Source organism: Schistocerca nitens, chromosome 10 (genome assembly GCF_023898315.1).
Source record: "Schistocerca nitens isolate TAMUIC-IGC-003100 chromosome 10, iqSchNite1.1, whole genome shotgun sequence".
Taxonomy (NCBI): Eukaryota; Metazoa; Arthropoda; class Insecta; order Orthoptera; family Acrididae; genus Schistocerca; species Schistocerca nitens.
In genome coordinates this window covers 92,299,472-92,323,294 of record NC_064623.1, presented here as the reverse complement: position 1 = coordinate 92,323,294, position 23,823 = coordinate 92,299,472, and the positions used below count along the sequence as shown (strand labels likewise).

The 23,823-nt window shown below is 45.5% G+C and overlaps 1 protein-coding gene across 1 annotated transcript; it reads left to right on the top strand.

Annotated features, from left to right (window-relative positions):
* Positions 1-12,831: 12,831 nt before the first annotated feature.
* On the top strand, positions 12,832-22,218 carry LOC126210424 (cuticle protein 6.4-like). The gene is made up of 3 exons (XM_049939655.1): positions 12,832-12,902; positions 19,598-19,885; positions 22,001-22,218. Exons 1-2 carry the CDS (start codon positions 12,888-12,890, stop codon positions 19,850-19,852), a joined length of 270 nt encoding a protein of 89 aa, XP_049795612.1. The 5' UTR covers positions 12,832-12,887; the 3' UTR covers positions 19,853-19,885; positions 22,001-22,218.
* The last annotated feature ends 1,605 nt before the right edge of the window (positions 22,219-23,823 follow it).

The following is a 23,823-nucleotide window of genomic DNA, read 5'->3' as shown; positions in this document are numbered from 1 at the left end:
AATCATTTGAACCATTTGAAAAGACCTCTCCGCAACGGAAATCGCCTTGTTTTAATGATAACCAACCATCTAGCTTTCCATGAACCATGACGCTCTCTCCCTCGTTTCACGATCCTACACTATCCAGTCACATTATGTGACCAACTATAAAAAAGTGAACAACATTTTGCAGCTCGTACTGCTGTGAGACGTACAGGAAGTGAGTCAATCAAGTTCTGGAAGATACCGACAGGAATGCTGAGCCATGCCGACTGCCACCCCATTGCCAGCTTCTAACAACCCTACCACAACAAAGGTCAGCATTTAATAACGATTGTGGCGTTGCTCACGCTGCTAAATACTGCATTTTCGGGCAACAACGGTCATATTATGTGGCAGGTGCCATTAGAGCACAGTTAATAAAGTCATTTCATGTAATAATCAAAAAACTAGGCACTCATCTTTTTGTGTTTCCCAGGCTGGTCTCGTCGTAAAATCATGGCTCAATCGTTGAAAATCTAGGTGGTTATGATTCCAAGCTCGGATGCAAAGAGGCCTAGGTTTTATTCTGCTATATTCAAAAGTTATGTAGATGCGCTTCACAAACCATCCTTGAAGATTACACTTTTGTTGAAAACATCTTCCTCACAGTCAGTGTTAAAGTTCACATTTTATAAGCGGACTACAATACGCGTCTTTCCAACATGACGTCCGACTCTCCAACAAGTTAACAACTAACTAACAATCGCTTACGCGCCCAAAAATCAAGTACGTCAAAGATCATAGTGATAAAAGAAAGAATACCCATAAGAATAATATCATTGCAATATAAACATATCGATGTATGAAAAGTGAAATCAAATCTGAATGTAAATATTTCTGAATTAGAATCAAGAACAACTCCCAAGATGAGAGACATAGATGTAGCAAAGCCTCCGGTAAAGATTGTAGGCGTCAGGTTCCTTTCAGAGTATGCTGATACAATAGCTCCATATTTAGCAATTATATACAGCTACTCCAAAACGAGCAGACAGATTCCAGCACAAAGATACACAAACTTCACATACAAAGATATGCATGTTGTATCAATGTAATCAATTGCTCAAGTTACACCAATACACAAAAAGAGAAATAGGAATAATCCGCTGAATTACAGGCCCATATCACTAACGTCGATGTGCAGTATGGTTTTCGAACATACACTGTGTTCGAACATTATGAATTGTATGTATGTATCCGCATGCCGCTCCACCTACCAGCGCGTCTGGGTGCTGACGAGTCCTCTCCACTTGGCTCGGTCCTCCCACCACTTTTCTTCCTCCACTTGCTGCCAGGTCACACCTCTCCTTTCCACAGATATTCTCACTCCCGTTTTGCCGGCCGTAGTGGCCGAGAGGTTCTAGGCGCTACAGTCTGGAACCGCGCGACCGCTATGGTCGCAGGTTCGGATCCTGCCTCGGGCATGGATGTGTGTGATGTCCTTAGGTTAGTTAGGTTTAAGTAGTTCTAAGTTCTAGGGGACTGATGACCACAGCAGTTAAGTCCCATAGTGCTCAGAGCCATTTGAACCATTTTTTTCACTCCAGTTTTCTACCGTGTTCTTGGGCGCCCTCTAGGTATTTTTCCATGCATCTTTAGTCCTTCCGTAATTTTGGGGAGTCTCTGCTCACGTATCCTCTTTACATGCCCGTACCATTTTAATCTCTTTTTTTCGATTTCTTCTCTCATACTTTCTTCTTTAAGGTTCTCAAGATTATGAACTACCTCGAAGAAAACGATTTATTGACACATAGCACGGACTCAGGAAGTAACGTTCTTGTGAAACGCAACTAGCTCCTTATACTCATGAAGTAATGAGTGCTATCGACAGGGGATGTCAAATTGATTCCATATTTTTAGATTTCTAGAAGGCTACCGACACCGTTCCTCGTAAGCGTCTTCTAACCAAATTGCGTCCCTATGGAATATCGCCTCAGTTGTGCGACTGGATTCGTGATTTCCTGTCAGAAAAGTCACAGTTCGTAGCAATAGACGGAAAGTCATCGGCTAGAAAAGAACTAATATCCCGCGTTCCCCAAGGAAATATTATAGGACCTCTATTGTTCCTGATCTATATTAACGACATAGGAAACAATCTAACTAGTCCTCTCAAATTGTTTGCAGATGATGCTGTCATTTACCGTCTTGTAAAGTCATCAGATGACCAAAACGACTTGCAAAATGATTTAGAGAAGGTATCTGTATGGTGCGAAAAGTACCAATTGACCCTGAATAAAGAAAACTGAGAAGTTATTCACTTGAGCACTGAAAGAAATCCGCTAAATTTCGATTACGCGATAAGTCACACAAACCTGAAGGCTGTAAATTGACCTTAATACTTAGGGATTACAATTACAAATTACCTAAATTGGAACAATCACATGAATAATGTTGTGGGTAGAGCAAACCATAGACTGTGATTCATTGGCAGAACACTTAGAAGATGCAACAGGTCTACTAGAGAGACTGCTTACACCACGCTTTTCCGCCCTATTCTGCAATACTGCAGTCTGGTGTGGGATCCGCATCAGGTGGGATTGACGGATGACATCGAAAAAGTATAAATAAGTGCAGCTCGTTTTGTATTACAGCGAAATAGGAGAGATCATGTCACACAGATGATACGTGAATTGGAGTTGGCAATCATTAAAACAAAGGCGTTTTTCGTTGCGACGGGATTTTCTCATGAAATTTCAGTCACCAGTTTTCCCCTCTGATTGTGAAAACATTCTGTTGACACCCACCTACATAGGAAGAAATGATCATCGCGATAAAATAAGAGAAATCAGGGTTCGAGCAGAAAAATTTAAGTGCTCGTATTTCCCGCGAGCAATTCGAGAGTGGAACGGTAGAGAGACAGCTTGGTTCATCGAACCCTCTGCCAGGCACTTAATTATGAATAGCAGAGTAATCACTTAGATATAGACGTAGATGTAGATTTGAAACTTGCTTTTTCGTTCTATTGCTTAACAGAAGTTGCTGACCCAAGCTACTCCAGCATGCTGGAGGTTCGCAGTGCAGTCGTTACAGTAATGAGGAAACGGAGCGATTATCTGACGTCGGAAAGTGCACAATCATCTGATTTAGGGCCGAGGGTGAAAGCATTTCCGAAGTGACTAAGTTGCATGCCGCCGTGGTTAAACTTTACCATGCATGGAAAAGTGACGCTATCCAAAACTGGTGCCGTGACAAATGTGGTGCACCATGGGCTATATATGACAGGGGTGAACGACGGCTGTGGAGATGTGTACGGGGAACAGACATGCAACTGTCAAGCAACTGACCGCCCAGATGAACCAAAGGGCTGCCTCAAAGATTCTTCAGCGATCGTTGCTGCGTATGAGCCTCCGCAGCAGGCGCCTGGATCGCGCACCCATGGAGTCTGTTGTTTATCGGCACGAAGCCTGGAATTTGTACTCCAGTACCGCAACTGAACGTCCAGGGTGTGGCGACAGGCGGCCTTTCCAGATGAAACACAGAGGGCAACGCAACATGCCACAAAACTCGCACTGCTTCGAAGAGCACCAGGACGAGTTTACTTACCGTTCTCCCCTGACCACCAGATTCCAAGAATTGAAACCCAATATAGAACCTGTGAGAACGCCTCCATCAGGCTGTACGCACCATGCATCCTTACCTGAGAAAATTAACGCAACTGGCTACGGCACTGGAGTCGACATGGCTTCACATACCTGTCGGTATCTTCCAGAAACTCACTGACTCTCTTCCAGAACGTTTCGGGTGTTCTACACTGCAAAAGATGGTTATGCAGTCTTTTGACTGGTGGTCACATTATGTCACTGGACAGTAGATGTTTCGTGGAATGTAATTCAGTTTCCGTTCACCAGGACACGCTCTGCTATCACTGACATCCTAATGATACCGTAGGCAGAAACAAATGTCCTACACTATGTGATAGAAAGTATCCGGACACCTGGCTGAAAATGACTTACAACTTCGTGGCGCCCTCCATAAATAATGCTGCAATTCAATATGGTGTTGGCCCAAGCTTAGCCTTGATGACAGCTTCCACTCTCTTAGGCATACGTTAGTTAGGTGCTGGAAGGTTTCTCTGGGAATGGCAGGAAATTATTCACCGAGTGCTCCACTGAGGAGAGCTATCGATGTCGGTCGGTGAGGCCTGGCACGAAGTCGGCATTCCAAAACATCCCAAAGGTGTTGTATAGCATTCAGGTCAGGACTCTGTACAGACCAGTCCATTACAGGGATGTGCATTATGAACAGATGCTCGATCGTGATGAAAGATGCAATCGCCATCCCTGAATTGCTCTTCAACAGTGCGAAGCAAGAAGATGCCTAAAACACCAATGTAGGCCAGTGCTGTGTTCGTGCCACGCAAAACAAGGGGTGCAAGCCCCGTCTATGAAAAACACGACCACACCATTACACCACCGCCTCCGAATTTTACAGTCCGGAGCAAGTCAACTACGATGCTAAAGTTCGCTTGGCGCTGGAGGAGGAGATATATCAAAAATTGTTATGGAACCCAACGTCCAGAATAATAAGGGAGACGTCAAAACTTCTTAGTGGTCCTCAGTGGAACGGAGTGTCAATCACGACCTCCTCCATCTGACGCTTTGACCAACAGCATTTTATGGCCTTCCAAAAGTTCATAAGAATACCACAGCCTCAGAGGACATCGTGAGGTTCATTGGATCGCACACTGACAGACTCTCAGAATATCTGACCAGTATCCTTACCTTGCACGCTGGTCACTGTATGTACCATTTCAAAATCATACCTGACTTAATTAGCCGAATTAAATGCTTGCATATTGAAGAAGGAAATACACTGAAGAGCCAAGGATAAATTGCCAAAGTCAGTCGGAATGCACAGTGGACTTTTGACAACCTACGATTCTTTCTGTTCCGGCGTGAAAGTCAAGCGCCGGAAAGACGGTCAGGAACGCTAGAACAGAGAGGGCTGTGAAGAAGATTCCAGCCAATAGCACGCTGACCGACCCCTCTCTAGGACGACACCGAGACAGCAGCGGCCTCTAGGGGAAGAGAACATGAGCGCCGCGCCGCCTGGCCGCGGCCCACTTTGACCGGCGGATGGTGGTATGGGACTTCAAGTCCCACCGCCACACCTTCAACGTGCATTCCAGTGATGTCTTTGGAATGACATCATTGTCGAATGAAACAGTTTTACTATCCACCGAGACAGTAAGACCGTGAGTCACCGTTGAATCTGTATATCACGAATTCCTCTCCTGTGCTAACCATCTGAGAGAATTGTTGGTTGTATTCCAATCTCTGTCTTCCTCTACGGTTTCTGTCCTCTACACAACACTCTAGTACCATGGAAGCCATTCCCTCATGTCCTAACAGATATCCTATCTCCCTGTCCCTTCTCCTTCTCAGTGTTTTCCATATATTCCTTTCCTCTCAAAAATGATTCAAATGGCTCTGAGCACTATGGGACTTAACTTCTGAGGTCATCAGTCCTCTAGAACTTAGAACTACTTAAACCTAAGGACATCACACACATCCATGCCCGAGGCAGGAATCGAACCTGCGACCGTAGCTGTTGCGCGGTTCAAGACTGTAACGCCTAGAACCGCTCGGTCACCCCGGCCGGCATTTTTGAATTGTTGTGGTATCTTATTGAAAATGGATGTAGCATTATACTGCACACTTTTCTGCACAAGAGTCAAGGAAGTGTTATCCAAATGCGCGTTCGATTTCTGCCCAATATTAATAGGGTGATAGCTGCTAATTCTTAGGCATAAGCTGATATGGTTAACAAGAAATGACAGTAAAAAATATATATTTTGAGAGGCCAATATCAGAATGTCCACACTAATGAACAGGGGTCGACAAGAGGTTCGCGAACTTACACTACTTATTGCCCGAACTGTCCGTTTCTGACAACAAACATATCATTTGAGAATGGCAATGGCTCTCAGCACTATGGGACTTAACATCTGTCATCAGTCCCCTAGAACTTAGAACTACTTAAACCTAACTAACCTAAGGACATCACACACATCCATGCCCGAGGCAGGATTCGAACCTGCGACCGTAGCGGTCGCGCGGTTCCAGACTGAGAATAGGAAGAGTTACCACAAAATGTAATACAATAGTTCATAAGCGAATAAAATAAGCAAAGTAGACTACTTTTCGGTTGACCTGTCACTTAATTCTCAAACCGTTCGATAGTGAAAATACCAGAATTAAGTCTTTGAAGAAGATCCTGAACGTGGGCTTTCCAAACAGTTTACTATCTATCTGGACACCTAGATATTTGAACTGTTCAGATCCACATATCATATACCCATTCCGTGAAATTAAAACGTCGGGTTTTGTTGAATTGTGTGTTAGAAACTGCAAAAACTGAGTCTTATTGTGATTTAACATCCATAGTTGGTGTTGAAACTACATGAAAGTAAAATCTTGTTGCAACCGGTTACCTGTATTATACACTACTGACCATTAAAATTGCTACACCAAGAAGAAATGCAGATGATAAACGGGTATTCATTGGACAAATATATTATACTAGAACTGACATGTGATTACATTTTCACGCAATTTGGGTGCATAGATCCTGAGAAATCAGTACCCCAGAACAACCACCTCTGGCCCTAATAACGGCCTTGATACGCCTGGGCATTGAGTCAAACAGAGCTTGGATGGCGTGTACAGATACAGCTGCCCATGCAGCTTCAACACGATACCACAGTTCATCAAGAGTAGTGACGGGCGTATTGTGACGAGCCAGTTGCTCGGCCACCATTGACCAGACGTTTACAGTTGGTGAGAGATCTGGAGAATGTGCTGACCAGAGCAGCAGTCGAACATTTTCTGTATACTGAAAGGCCCGTACAGGACCTGAAACATGCGGTCGTGCATTATCCTGCTGAAATGTAGGGTTTCGCAGGGATCGAATGAAGGGTAGAGCCACGGGTTGTAAGACATCTGACATGTAACGTCCACTGTTCAAAGTGCCGTCAATGCGAACAAGAGGTGGCCGAGACGTGTAACCAACTGCACCCCATACCATCAAGCCGGGTGAGACGCTAGTATGGCGATGACGAATACACGTTTCCAATGTGGGTTTAGCGCGATGTCGCCAAACACGGATGCGACCATCACGATGCTGTAAACAGAACCTGGATTCATCCGAAAAAATGACGTTTTGCCATTCGTGCACCCAGGTTCGTCGTTGAGTACACCATCGCAGGCGCTCCTGTCTGTGATGCAGCGTCAAGGGTAACCGCAGCCATGGTCTCCGAGCTGATAATCCATTCTGCTCCAAACGTCGTCGAACTGTTCGTGCAGATGGTTGTTGTCTTGCAAACGTCCCCATCTGTTGACTCAGGGATCGAGACGTGGCTACACGATTAGTTACTGCCATGCAGATAAGATGCCTGTCATCTCGACTGCTAGTGATACGAGGCCGTTGGGATCCAGCACGTCGTTCCGTATTACCCTTCTGAACCCACCGATTCCATATTCTGCTAACAGTCATTGGATCTCGACCAACGCTAGCAGCAATGTCGCGATACGATAAACCGCAATCACGATAGGCTACAATCCGACATTTATCAAAGTCGGAAACGTGATGGTACTCATTTCTCCTCCTTACACGAGGCATCACGTTTCACCAGGCAACGCAGGTCAACTCTTGTTTGTGTACGAGATATCGGTTGGAAACTTTCCTCATGTCAACACGTTGTAGGTGTCGCCACCTGCGCCAACCTTGTGTGAATGCTCTGAAAAGCTAATCTTCTGCATATCTCAGCGTCTTCCTCCTGTCGGTTAAATTTCGCGTCTGTAGCACGTCATCTTCGTGGTGTAGCAAATGGTACAAATGGCTCTGAGCACTATGGGACTCAACTGCTGAGGTCATTAGTCCCATAGAACTTAGAACTACTTAAACCTAACTAACCTAAGGACATCACAAACATCCATGCCCGAGGCAGGATTCTAACCTGCGACCGTAGCAGTCGCACGGTTCCGGACTGCGCGCCTAGAACCGCGAGACCACCGCGGCCGGCCGTGGTGTAGCAATTTTAATGCCCAGTAGTGTACATATTATGTTCTTGTACGACTGCTGTCTCACAGCCATGTTTATAATTGTATTTCCTTGTACTTTCATTAAAAACTAAAACTAAACTCCTCCCGAACAGGCCATGAAGCCCCAACGGTACCGACCGGCAGCCGTGTTATCCTTAGTCCACAGGCGTCACTGGATGCGGATATGGAGGGGCGTGTGGTCAGCACCCCGCTCTCCCGGCCGTATGTCAGTTTACGAGACCGGAGCCGCTACTTCTCACTCAAGCAGCTCCTCAGTTTGCCTCACAAGGGCTGAGTGCACCCCGCTTGCCAACAGCGCTCGGCAGACCGGATGGTCACCCATCCAAGTGCTAGCCCAGCCCGACAGCGCTAAACTTCGGTGATCTGATGAGAACCGGTGTTACCACTGCAGCCGATGTACTTTTATTACAGTTTTCAAATTTCCTTTTAACCTGATAGTTTTTCCATCCTTGACGTGTGTACAACAGATGTTGTATAATGATTTTTGACCGAAACTGGCCACACGATAAAGAATAAATTGAGTAGCCGCTTAAGGTGTTACTTGACCTCATTTTTTAATAAACCAGGATGCTGGTCAGAGCAGACCCGATGCTCTCTAAAAGGAAGTCATTATCTTATCAACTCCACCGTCTTACTTGGTTGGCCCCTATTGTACAAGGTTCTTTTGATCCTACAAAATTTGCTCCAGGCTATAATCATAGTTCTGAATTGCCACGGACGCCCAATGGTGACTCTAGTACCACAAACATGAATATGTCTCCATGGCTTCACTTCAGCACGTCAGCATCCCTCCTGCTCAGCGAGATGTTGAGACCAAGGTAGAAAGACGTTATTATAATGCACTACAGATTTTGGCCGATTTACATGTCAATACGCAGAATTGCAGAATATGGGCAGGGGAAAATCCACAGGCACATCAACCGGTACCACTTCATTCTCCAAAGATGACTGTTTGGTGCGATTTGACGGCCGTAATTTTTCGATGAGATGAATCCTGCGGGTCATGTTATCTGTACCTATGAAACTATTTTTCCTACCAACGTCTTTCCTTCAGCAGCGTGGATGTACGGATGGGATATTTTTTATGCAAGATGGCGATCCTCTGCACATTGCACAGCCAGTGAAGCGCCTGCTGCAGAGGCATTTCGAAAATGCTAGAATTTTCAGCCGTCATTTCCCTGCAGCCTGGCCGTCCAGAGTGCTTTGTTCTGAAAGCTGCTGTGTTCAGTGCTTCAATTACGAACTAAAGGCACACATTATGCAACACATTCTGAACGTGAGTCCAAAGACACTCCGATCCGATGTGAAACATGCAATTTCTAGATTTTTAATTTGTGTCAGTAAACGGTGGACAACATAATGAACAAGTCTTGCGCCCGTCTCGTGACAGTTACAATACGATATTATTTCGGTTTTATGCATTATTGGCTTCAGGACAATTGAAAACCGATTTTTCCCACCGGATGTGGTACGACCTCGCCGTGGTGGGTGGGTTTACCTCACTAACAGTCCCACCACTGTTGACTGCCGAACTTTTGCAGTCTTGCACATTGAACAGTACGGATGGTGTATGCCACTCCAACCACAGCCGTGGAATTGCGATTCATCTACCATTTCTAGGCGACTCCATTTACATTCAGACGCATACAGCCATCCACTGATAAAATTTTCTTTAAATTTTTACTCGTGACGTTTCCCGCTGTGTCACTAGCGTGCTCTTCAAATGTGACGTCATTAAGAGCAGTGGTTCTCTTTCTACAGAGTTTTGAAACTGGAACTTTAATTGTAGACACCCTCAACGTATCATACAACGAGATACTTACGGTTTTTATAATACATTTGCATGTAGAATAAAAATACAATGACAACATTTAATATTTATAAATAATGTTAAGAACAGACAGCTATCAAAAGAATACGAGAAAACGCCAAAGGTTTGCCTCCATGACGACTATTACTTTTGTAACAATATATCACAGAAATTTTCAGTATACATCTTTGCTTTTCAGTTCCAGCTGTTCATTGAAAGTGGTTAGTAGGCACTACTAGTTCTAGGAAACCTCGACGTCCCAGGGCCGTCGAGTTCAATAAAAGACCCCTGGCCTCATGGAAAGCGTCAGCGAGCACTTCTTCTGTAACACGAGCTGCGGCCGACGGCATGATCTACCATCCGTAGGCATTTGATGCAAAGACTCAAACACCCTTTATATTCGTCTCGACATTCGACATCAAAGTTTTCTGGGTATGCTACCGCATCAAAATGTATAAAAGTACTGCTGCTGGAGGAAAACCAACGTTTCTGCCAGACCCAGAAGAAGGTCGCTGCAACCGTGGCCGAAACGTTGGCTTTTCTCCAACAGCAGTACTTTTATACATTTTGATGCGGTACCATACCCAGAAAACTTTGATGTCGACTGACTGTGGCCACGGAAGTCTACGCAATTACCTCACCTCCACATTGTTTTACTTTGAAACGTCCTTTATGCTGTGTCTAGACAAGACAGTCTAGACACAAGGGAGGTAGCCGAAAGGGCACGCGTCAACTCAAGCCGTCTTGCGTTAAGTCTGAAACAGGATACGTGATGAAAGCTATAAGGAAAAGAACGGAGCTTCTCGTATACTTAACTTTAATTCTTTGTGGTACATTTCTCTTGATAATACAAGTGAGACTCTCTCCAGATATGGTTAATGGCGCCTTGCTAGGTAGTAGCCATGGACTTAGGTGAAGGCTATTCTAACTGTCTCTCGGCAAATGAGAGAAAGGCTTCGTACGTGTAGTCGCTAGCAATGTCGTCCGTACAACTGGGGCGAGTGCTAGTACGTCTCTCGAGACCTGCCTTGTGGTGGCGCTCGGTCTGCGATCCTGACAGTGGCGACACGCGGGTCCGACATGTACTAATGGACCGCAGCCGATTTAAGCTACCACCTAGCAAGTGTGGTGTCTGGCGGTGACACCACACTTTATATTGACCACTACAGTGTAGACTGAAGAGTCAAAGAAACTGGTACTCCTGCCTAATATCGTGTAGGGGACCCGCGACCACGCAGAAGTGCCGCAACAGGACGTGGAATGGACTCGAAAAACGTCTGAAGTAGTGCTGGAGGGAACTGACACCATGAGTCCTGCACTACTGTCCATAAATCTGTAAGACTACGAGAGGATGGAGATCTCTTCTGAACAGCACGTTCCAAGGCAACCCAGATATTCTCAATAATGTTCATGTCTAGGGGAGTCTGGTGGCAAGCAGAAATGTTTAAATGCGGAAGACTGTTCCTGGAGCCGCTCTATAGCAATTCTGGACGTGTGGGGTGTCGCATTGTCCTGCTGGAACTGCCCAAGCCGGTCGGAATGCAATTGGGCACGAATGGATGCAGGTGATCAGACAGGATGCTTACATACGTGTCGTACCTAGACGTGTCAGGGGTCCCATCTCACTCCAGCTATCAACAGTCCAAAGTCGGAGTCCACGGGCCCATGGGAGGCGTAAGGCTTTGTGCAGTCATCAAGGGTACACGAGTGGGCCTTCGGCTCCGAAAGCCCATATCGATGATGTTTCGTTGAATGGTTGGCATGCTGACACTTGTTGATGGCCCAGCACTGGAATCGGCACCAATTTGCGGAAGGGTTGCACTTCTGTCACGTTGAACGATTCTCTTTATTCGTCGTTGGTCCCATTCTTGCAGGATCTTTTTCCGGCTGCAGCGCTGTCGGAGATTAAATGTTTTACCGGATTTCTGATATTCACGGTACATTCGTAAAATGGTCGTACGGGAAAATCCCCACTTCATCGCTACCTCGGAGATGTCGTGTTCCGTCGCTCGTGCGCCGACTATAACACCACGTTCAAACTGACTTAAATCTTGATAACCTGCCATTGTAGCAGCAGTTACCGATCTACAACTGTGTCCTCATATAAAGGCTTTGCCGACCGCAGCGTCGTGTTTTACCTGTTTAAATAGCCCTGTATTTGAATATGCATGCTTATACCAGTTTCTATGGCGCTTCAGTGCACTTAGTCTTTCCTACTAAACAAGTGAGCTTATGTGCTTCAGGCATTGGTAGGATATAGCACAAGCTTCAAACTGAACTCTGACTCGTTATCGGCCAATCACGATCTGCAGACGGCGGCAAGGGACAAGATGAAGGATAGCCATACTGTCGGTTAGAAACTTTTTTGCTACCAGACGGACAATAATTTACTGACTGGCCTTTCTGATGCGCAGTTTGAACGGCCAGCAGCGTAGAATCCTCCATCGCAATGTGCCTCTTGAAAGTACACTAGCCACCTATCAGTCCTCGGTCGTAAAATCCACTTTGACGGAGGCGCTAATGTTGAGAGCGGGTGTGTCAGAGCCATAGAACCGTAAATCCAAACCTGAAACGGCGGTCAGCTCCATAAGCTTCTGAGGCTGACCAATTTACGCGGTCGCTCCGCTATTAAGAAAGGAGCCCAAAAAAAAAAAGAAAGCAAGCATTTGTCTCCATTAATTAAGGTATCCTTCACGGAACAGGTTAGCGGCGTCTCGGAAAGCAGCAGATGTGAAGCACACACACACACACACACACACACAGGGACACGCCTGTCAGGACACAGCGGTCTGGCCGCCTCGCCTCCACCCCCACACCTCCCCGCCCCCACCATACGCCCCCACCATCACACTCACAACTGGTGACGTTTCGCCCTGGGCGTGGCATCTTCGCGACCTTGGTGGTTGGTACGCCACCACTATATATACCGCAGGATCCGTCACTTGGGCATCATCTTCAGCGCCGACAGCCGAAGCCGATACACACACACCACAACCATGTTCAAGTACTTGGTAAGTTAACATTCTCATGTACAGTACACTGTGGAGTGTCTCCACACTCCCATTCGCATGTTGATAAAAAGTTCTGCTGTTATGTCTGGGAAAAGAGTTTGCCTCGGAGGTATAGTCAGGAGTGGCCCAGTGCAAAGCGTGGGAGGACGCCTCTTTGTTCTCCACACACACAAACGATCTGACTGATAGGGGGGGGGGGGGGTGCAGCAATCTGCGACTGTCTGCCAAGACAGTGAAGCGTGTGGCAAGCTACAGTCGTTCGGGGGCTCTAGCAGGGTACGGTATGACTTGTGTAGAATTACTGTTTGTTGTGATGCATCGCGGGTTACTCTGCATATGGAAAAATGTAAGTTAAGGACTGACCAAGAAACATATAGACCAATATCGTTAACATCGGTTTGCTGCAGAATTCTTGAGAAGTTCGAATATAATACATTCCCTTGAGACAGAGAAGCTAATGTCCACAAATCAGCACGAATTTAGGAAGCATAACTTGTGCGAAACTCAGCTTGGCCTTTTCACGTACGATATGCTGCGATCCATTCGGAAATCGTTTAACACGGTGCCACACTCTACTCTGTTAACTAACGTACGAGTATAGCTTTCCAGATGTGTGAGTGGCTCGAAGGCTTCTTATGTTATAGAACCCTGTACGATTTCCCGGACAGTTGGTGTTCATCAGAGACAAGGGTATTGTCAGGAGTGCCAGGGAAAGTCTCATAGAACAGCTGTTATTTTCTACAAGGGTGGAACTTTAGTAATGGCAACTATTTATTTGCAGCTCGTACAAAACAGATACGTGTTTCAAATATTTACTGACCTTCAAAGTAGTCGCAAGCATTGTGTATAACCCGTAGCCAGCGATGTGGAAGTCTTAGGTTACTCTTAGCAGTGCCAGTTGTGTTGACAGTTCGAGCGGCGCGGTCTATTGCCCGCGTTTGGCCGAGCGATTCTGGCGCTACAGTCCGGAACCGCGCGACTGCTACGGTCGCAGGTTCGAATCCTGCCTTGGACATGGATGTGTGTGATGTCCTTAGGTTAGTTAGGTTTTAGTAGCTCTAAGTTCTAGGGGACTGATGACCTTAGAAGTTAAGTCCCATAGTGCTCAGAGCCATTTGAACCATTTTTTCTATTGCCCGACAAATTTGCAGCAGTTCTGAAGCGAATGCCGTGAAGTGTTTCCCTCAGTTTAGAGGGTTCAACTGGCTCTGAGCACTATGCGACTTAACTGCTGCGGTCATCAGTCCCCTAAGAACTACTTGCACCTAACTAACCTAACGACATCACACATCCATCCATGCCCGAGGCAGGATTCGAACCTGCGACAGTAGCGGTCGCTCGGTTCCTGACTGTAGCGCCTAGAACCGCTCGGTCACTCCGGCCGGCCCTTCAGTTTAGAAATCGAGATGAACTCACGAGAGCTTAGTCAGGGGAGTGGTGGTATAGCACATAGCAGCCCCATCATCAAACAAATTAGTAACAGCTTGCGCTGTACGTGCTTGAGCATTGTCCTGCAAAATGATGGTCAGATCCTGCAGAAAGTGTCGTCACTTCTTTCTCTATGCTGTTCATTTTTGGGACACAACCTATGGCCAGCTTCGAGACAGAAGTGATGACACTTTCTGCAGGACCTGACCATCATTTTGCAGGACAATGCTCAAGCACGTACAGTGCAAGCTGTTACTGATTTGTTTGACTGATGGGGCTGTTAAGTGCTATACCACCTACTGCACTCCCCTGACTTAAGCCCTCGTAAGTTCAATTCGATTTCTAAACTGAAGGAAACACTTCACGGCATTCGCTTCAGAACTGCTACAAATTCGTCGGGCATTAGACCGCGCCGCTCGAACTGTCAAGACAATTGGCACTGCTAAGAGTATCCTACGACTTTCACATCGCTGGCAGCGGGATATACACAGTGCTGGTGACTACTTTGAAGGTCAGTAAAACTTTGAAGCACGTATCTATTTTGTACGAGTTGTAAATAAATAGTTGCCACTATTAAAGTTCCAACCCTCGTATATATATAAACGACCTAACGGATGGGATGCACACCAATCTGCAACTATTACAAAATGGGTCAAATGGCTCTCAACACTATGGAACTTAACATCTGAGGTCATCAGTCCCTTAGACTTAGAACTACTTAAACCTAACTAACCTAAGGACATCACACACATCCATGCCCGAGGCAGGATTCGAACCTGCGACCGAAGCAGCAGCGCGGTTCCGGACTGAAGCGTCCACAGCGGCCGGCTGCCACTATTAGATAATGAAGCTGTGGTGTACAGAAATGTGTCGTCATTGAGTGTCTATAGCAGCATACAGGATCACTAAGACAGAATTTCTATTTGGTTGTGGTCTATGGCAGCTTCCTCCAAATGCAGAAAAATGTACATTAATGTAGATGAGTAGGAAAAAAATCCTTTAATGTTCTAATTCAGTAATACCGGTTTGCAGCTTGGCATAGTCACGTCGCTTCAATATCAAAGAATAACGTTGCAAAACTATGTGAAACGGAACGAGCATATAAGGTCAGATGATCGACTCAAGTATACCGTATTGGGAAAATGCGGGTACTGCTCGAGCGTTTGAGACACCCGTCAGGTTGGTCTAAAGGAAGACACCATAACAATTGAGAGACAGGTCATTAGATTTGTTACCAGTAGATTCAATCAACGTGTCAGTGTTACGGAAATGCTCGTTGACCTCAAATGGGACTTCCTGACTGGACGAAGACGTTCTTTTGGAGAAAGGCTATTGAGATAGTTTAGTGACACAACATTTGGAACAGACTGCAGAGTGATTATGTTGCCACCAATGTACTGGGTGACAATTGGTGAACTGTATTTAAAAAAACGTAAATTAGTTACAAACTATGGCGTGCGCACACTTTATTCAAAGTTTAAACGTCACTACAGACATTCGGATTTAGATTGTGACATGTTCGATGTGCCTGCCGTCATTGGCGATGATGTGACGTAGAGAAATAGTGAAATTCTGCATGACCCGCTGAGGTGACAGAACATTGATGCTGTCGATGACCTCCTGAATGACTGTTTTCATCTCAGAAATGGTTTTGGTATCATTGCTGTACACATTGTCTTTAATATAGCCCCACAAAAAGGAGTGGCGTGTGTTCAGGTCCGAAGAATATGGCGGCTAATCGAGGCCCTTGCCAGTGGCCTCTGGGTACCCCAGAGCCAGAATGCGGTCCCCAAAATGCTCCTTCAGAGTATCACTTTTCTGATCGGTGGAGTCGAACTACGTCTTGCATGAACTACAGCTCGTCGAAATCAGGGGCACTTCGGATAATAGGGATGAAATTATCTTCCACAACATTCATGTACTGTTCGGTAGTCACTGTGTCATCAAGGAATATCGCGCCGATTATTCCGTGACTCGACATTCCTCACCACAGTCACCCACTGAGGGTGAAGAGACTTCTAGATCCCAAAATGCAGATTCTCATCCCCCAAATGGGCCAATTTTGCTTAATGACGAACCCATCCAAATGAAAGTGGGCTTCGTCGCTAAACCAAACCATGCATGTGCATACTAACTCCCATCACGCCCTGCGGCCAACTGTGCAATTTGAACTTCGTAACGCAAACCGTTCAGAAGTTATGACGATTTTATTTCATGAAGTTCAATAATTATCACAGTGTATATCTCGCTTAAGAACCGCAAAGAAGAAATAAGAGACACGATAGCCTGTATGGAACCACGCAGACAGTCGTTGTCTCGTCGCTCCATTTGCGAGTGTAAGATGAAAGGAAACTAGTTTTGGTACAAGGTACCTCCAATATGCCTAGTGGGATCATCCATTAATATAGTCCCGTTGGGAGATAGCAGATAAAATCTTTGCAGGTTCGCGCTTGTTGTAACCTGATGTGGGTTGCAACATACCAATTCAGAGGTTCACAGTCCTATCACAGGTGATGAGGGATTTGGTACACGAGCGGCTGTGTAGAGGTGTGAAACAGCGATAGGGTCCAGCTGAGATTTTTGACGTCTCTTTGTTTGGAGGCAGTACTGTGTGACTAAAATGTTATGCTAATGTGATGGTAAGGAAAATGAGACTCTGGGTTACTTACTTTCCATTGCTTCTTCGCGTCTTTGCAATGAACATTCGGAAGAGCACTGACGCTGGTCAATAAAAACGTAGATCAGGCTTACTGGGCTCTCCAATCAATTACTAGAACATATGGCCACCCCAGCCTATAACTGTATCACGTTTTGCGTATATACAGTAATATACAGGGTGGTCCATTGATAGCGAGCGGGCCAAATACCTCACGAAATAAGCATCAAACGGAAAAACTACAAAGAAAGAAACTCGTCTAGCTTGAAGGGGTAAACCAGATGGCGCTATGGTTGGCCCAATAGATGGCGCTGCCATAGGACAAAGATATCAACGTTTTTTTAATTAGGAACCCCCATTTTTATTACATATTCTTTATGAATGTTTAAGTTGGACCACTTTTTTCGCTTTGTGATAAATGGCGCTGTAATAGTCACAAACGTATAAGAACGTGGCATCACGTAACATTCCGCCAGTGCGGACGGTATTTGCTTCGTGATACATTACCCGTGTTAAAATGGGCCGTTTACCAATTGCGGAAAAGATCGATATCGTGTTGATGTATGGCTATGGTGATCAAAATGCCCAACGGGCGTGTGCTATGTATGCTGCTCGGTATCCTGGATGACATCATCCAAGTGTCCGGACCGTTCGCCGCATAGTTACGTTATTTGAGGAAACAGGAAGTGTTCAGCCACATGTGAAACGTCAACCACGACCTGCAACAAATGATGATGCCCAAGTAGGTGTTTTAGCTGCTGTCGAGGCTAATCCGCACATCAGTAATAGACAAATTGCGCGAGAATCGGGAATCTCAAAAACGTCGGTGTTGAGAATGCTACATCAACATCGATTGCACCCGTACCATATTTCTATGCACCAGGAATTGCATGGCGACGTCTTTGAACGTCATGTACAGTTCTGCCACTGGGCACAAGAGAAATTACGGGACGATGACAGATTTTTTACACACGTTCTATGTAGCGACGAAGCGTCGTTCACCAACAGCGGTAACGTAAATCGGAATAATATGCACTATTGGGCAACGGAAAATCCGCGATGGCTGCGACAAGTGGAACATCAGCGACCTTGGCGGGTTAATGTATGGTGCGACATTATGAGAGGAAGGATAATTGGCTCCAATTTTTCGATGGCATTCTAAATGGTGCAATGTATGCTGATTTCCCACGTAATGTTCTACCGATGTTACTGAAAGATGTTTCACTGCATGACAGAATGGCGATGTACTTCCAACATGATGGATGTCCGGCACATAGCGCGCGTGCGGTTGAAGCGGTATTGAATAGCATATTTCATGACAGGTGGGTTGGTCGTCGAAGCACCATAGCCGGCCGCGGTGGTCTCGCGGTTCTAGGCGCGCAGTCCGGAACCGCGCGACTGCTACGGTCGCAGGTTCGAATCCTGCCTCGGGCATGGATGTGTGTGATGTCCTTAGGTTAGTTAGGTTTAAGTAGTTCTAAGTTCTAGGGGACTGATGACCACAGATGTTAAGTCCCATAGTGCTCAGAGCCATTTTTTTGAAGCACCACACGTTCACCGGATATGACGTCCCAGGATTTCTTTATCTGGGGAAAGTTGAAGGATATTTGCTATCGTGATCAACAGACAACGCCTGACAACATGCGTCAGCGCATTGTCAATGCATGTGCGAACATTACGGAAGGCGAACCACTCGCTGTTGAGGGGAACGTCGTTACACGTATTACCAAATGCATTGAGGTTGACGGACATCATTTTGAGCATTTATTGCATTAATGTGGTATTTACAGGTAATCACGCTGTAACAGCATGCGTTCTCAGAATTGATAAGTTCACAAAGGTACATGTATCACATTGGAAAAACCGCAGTAAAATGTTCAAACGTACATACGTTCTGTATTTTAGTTTAAAAAACCTACCTGTTACCAACTGTCCGTCTAAAATTGTGAGCCATATGTTTGTGACTATTAACGAGCCATCTATCACAAAGCGAAAAAAGTGGTCCAACTGAAACATTCATATTTCTTTACGTACTACATGAATATGTAATAAAAAATGGGGGTTCCTATTTAAAAAAACGCAGTTGATATCCGTTTGACCTATGGCAGCCCCATCTAGAGGGCCAACCATATCGCCATCTGGTTTCCCTATTCAAGCTAGACAAGTTTCGTTCTTTGTAGGTTTTTCGTTTGATGCTTATTTCGTGAGATATTTGGCCCGGTCACGATCAATGGACCACCCTGTGTAATACTACAGACCATGAAGCATCAAAGTGCCAGATTCAGTTGTTCTAATCGAACCCTTAGGTTCAGGTACTCTTCACAATGGAAGCGACAGACAGGGGGTGCACATGTATCCCTCTTTTCTTTAACTGACGACTACACTGATGTGAAGTGCATCTGGCTGCATAGTTAAATTAAAAATAAAATTGCTATAACTTGACTACGACAGAGTCAGTACCTAAGGTGGAGTAAACACTAGCAAAAAGAAGAGGTTGATAGTAAACAACAGTAATCACTATAATAAACAGCTAAACATCTCACATTTGAGAACACAGTTCAATCACTCTTTACTGTCATCATCAACTACACGTCTTTTCTGAACTTTGCAGATCCTCGCTCTGTGCGTGCTGGCTGTTGCCTTCGCCGCTGAGGAGTCCGCCCCCAAGGAGAAGCGCGGCCTGGCCTACGCCACCGGCCTCGGCTACTCCGCCCCCCTGGCCTACTCCGGACTGTACAACGGCTACTCCGCCTACGGCGTGCCCGCCTACGCCTCCGGCTACTATGGCTACAGCGGCCTGGGATACAACGGACTGGGATACGCCGCTGCCCCCGCCCTGGGCTACGGATACCACGGATACTACTAGATGGCCCATCCCTAGCATTCTCAACTTCTCCTGGTGAGTACCGATCGATATTCCAGCAATATGTTATGTCCTATCACGGTCGCCACATTTTGATACTGTAACCTCAGTCGTGATACAAGCCACAGATTTACTTCAGGAGATACATCACATCATCCTCAGTACTGACATCAGTCTCTCAATTATGTTGTGGCTGAGCAAGGTAGTTTATTTGTACTCAAGACACAGGGCCATCTACTGTAGCTCTAGCTTTTCCATGATTTTCCCAAATCACTTTTGGCAAGTGGTGGGGCGATTCCTCTGAAAGAGCACAGACTAGTTTTTAAGTAACAGAAACCATTTCATTGTCCTGCAAGAGAGTAGTACCCCAGGGAAGTGTCACAGGCTCTCTAGTTCTCTATATACATAAACAATCTAAGAGACAGGGTGACCAGCAAGCTGTGACTGACTGGCGATGACACTGAAGTCTATGTGAAAGTGACAATACTGTCTTAAGATGATGCAGAATGACTTGGACCAGATTTCTATTTCGTGTGTTTGTTCCAAATGTGAACAAATATTACTTAATGGAAATGAGTATGGAAAACAATACCATAATATTCGATTGCAGTATTAGTGGTATGCTGCTTGTTACAGTTATGTAGTTTAAAAATATCTGGGCATAATTCGATATGCAATGGAGCGAGCATGTAAGATCGGTAGGTCGACTTTTCTTTAGTGTAGAGTTTGAGGAAGGTGTAGCCCATCTACAAAGAAGACAATGAAACTTCCTGGCAGATTAAAACTGTGTGCTGGACCGAGACTCGAACTCGGGACCTTTGCCTTTCGCAGGCAAGTGCTCTACCAACTGAGCTACCCAAGCACGACTCACGCCAGGTACTCACAGCTTTAAATCTGCCAGTACCTCGTCTCCTACCTTCCAAACTTTACAAAAGCTCTCCTGTGAACCTTGCAGAACTAGCACTTCTGAAAGAAAGGATACTGTGGTTCAAATGGCTCTGAGCACTATGGGACTCAACTGCTGAGGTCATTAGTCCCCTAGAACTTAGAACTAGTTAAACCTAACTAACCTAAGGGCATCACAAACATCCATGCCCGAGGCAGGATTCGAACCTGCGACCGTAGCGGTCTTGCGGTTCCAGACTGCAGCGCCTTTAACCGCACGGCCACTTCGGCCGGCAAAGGATACTGTGGAGACATGGCTTAGCCAGGAGAGCTTCTGTTCTGTTATGAGATGGCTTTATGTCCTCCCTGTGCCTCCTACTTGCAAGTGCTTTAGCCAGTATTACTACTTGCAGAATGCAGGCTAAATATCATCTTTCTATTACTCAGTACTGTTGCTCTCGAAGTCTGCGACCGAACTGGGGCCAACCAGCGATGGATGGCTGGTTAAATCAGTGTTGACAGGTGGCGCTGAATTCTGTATTCCTGGAGGTGTGGCACTGCTCACTCTTTCCACTGGCATCCAGGTCAGCGCCTTCTTGATGGCGTTTCGCGGCGCGGCGCTGCGCTGGTCGGTGGACAGTCGATGCGTTAGGACTGCACAGAGGAAGTTTAGAGAACCAGCATCTGAAGGTGACTGCAGAACGATTATTCTGCTGATAATGTACATTTCGCATAAAGGCCGCGAAGACAAAATAAGAGAAATTAGGGTTCGTGCAGATGCATATAGACAGTCGTTTTCCCCTCGCTCCATTTGCGAGTGGAACAGAAAAGGGATTAACTAGCTGTGCTACAAGGCACCCTCCGCCACACACCATACAGGGGTGGCTTGCAGAGTATTCTTGTAGGTGCAGGAGTGGATGACGTGTCTCCCCAAACCGAACTTGTGCTCCTTTTCTAAGGACAACATCGTCGACGGGACATTGGCCCCAAAGCTCCCTTACTTCCTTTCAGAATTGTGGAACACATGTTGTCTATCCATATGGCTGCTTTTTGGAGACGAAAAAACTCCTTCACAGGAATCCACAAGAAGTGATTCTACGCAAATCTTGGTACTCCCATTCACAAGCTCCAGAAGACTATAAATACCATGATTCATGACTTCCAGATAGCCAGTGATGTACAACAAACGTCGCGAATAATAAGTACACATACTTCAAATAAGTATTCTTATTTGTAAATTTAAGGTTCTATTTTGTTTTATTACAGGTCCTCCGCCTTCCCTTCCATACTGATGCTGAACTTCAGGAAGAAACTGAGCCTTGCTGGAGCTTAATAAGTGGTCATCTGGAATCAACCTGAGTAGACACTCGATCGGTTCTACGATCAAGCAATGTCGACATCACGCTCGATTCCTTGAGCTGAAGATCTGTAATCAGTATACACCTCCTACATAGTCCCCAGAAATAAAAAAACTTAGCAGAAAATTACGTGTTTCTAGCGTTACTTATTATTGCAACAAGTAATCCATCCTGATTTCCTTTATTAGTTGAAACTACTTTATGGGTAACCAGTTCTTCAGAAGATTTCGTTAACCTTGGTTCCACAATTGCATGGTTCCACTATGGTTGTACTTTATTTGTATTATGTGCCTTATTCACCATTATTGGCCAACTAGAATCTAACGGTCTCTTTTGAGTGGTAAGTACGTATGATCATACATGTGGTATTAACAGACTATATATGAAGTAAAAAAGAGAAAATTCAAAAGCATTTCAGTACATCCCACTGTTATCCCAAAAAGTTTCGATGCTACAGGTGTTGTGCATAGATTTCGACCTGGAAACGACGCAAAAATTCCTGATTGTCATCAATTCATGATTCAGTACGTGGTACACATCTTGTGGAGACTTCATAGAATCGCAGCATATGGTGGACAATATCGTGTGCTGAAACAAGAGTGATATCCAAAAGAGTGGGTATTTCGTTTACAATAATTACCTGTTTTTCCTCACAAGCTCTTCCACAGTGGTAATGTTTTTGTTCGTCACTACACGGTTTTCCTGGACCCGGCACGGAACGTCTCTCGCACAAGTTTCGCCTCTTCTAAAATTTCTACACCACTCGTACACTTGCTGCAGCAACACACACAAATCACCGTACCTCAGGTTTAATAGCTTCACTAGTCGGCGACGGGACGGACACCTTTGCACTGGGACAGCTTCCTTTTCTGCGACGCAACAATCGGCAGCCAAGTTTCGGTCATTTGTCGAAACACAAGGATAGCTCCTACCAAATGCCAAATCGTCGTTTCAGCACACAATGCTGTGCCTAATGTGCTGCAGTTGAATAAAGTGTTCACAAGAAGGGTGCCACGTACTGACTGATGAACTGACAGAATGTCGCGTCGATGCATGTGAGAAACCTTAGCGTCGACATTCCATGTCGAAGGGAATCGGTTTGTGGACATAACTGTTACAGGAGATGAAACCTGGATGCACAGTCACCGACCTGATACGAAAAGATCAAGCAAAAAATAGCGCCATATGTCTTCGGCAAATCACAAAGAGTTACACACTCAAAAATCCCCAAGAAAAGTCAAGCTTATGCAATGTTGGAATCCAAAAGGTAAATTTGGAGCATTAAATGGAAGCGGGATTAACAGTTACTAGAAATTCATACACAGATCACCTATGAAATCATATTCAGCCTGCAATCAGGTGTAAACAACAGGGACTTCTGATTGCAGGTGTTTTCTTGCAACACGACAGTGTTTATCCCCATACTGTTCATTCGAAGCAACAATCCTATATCCTGTTCCTCTTCTTCTTCTTGGCCTTCCTCAGTGCCACCAAAGGGTTTCGGATGTGGTAAAGATAGTGATAGTGGATGGCCAGATGCCCTTTCTGATGCCACCGCCTTCCCCCAGAACAGAATGTGTACTCCATCTGTTCGTGTATAGCGTCACCATATTTTCATGTGTGGAAATGTTTGCTGGATGCTTGAACAGTACGTATGAGAGCTCATATGCAGAGAACCATTTAATGATTTTCTGAAAAACATCGTTTACGATTTCATCAGTTAATTCTTGA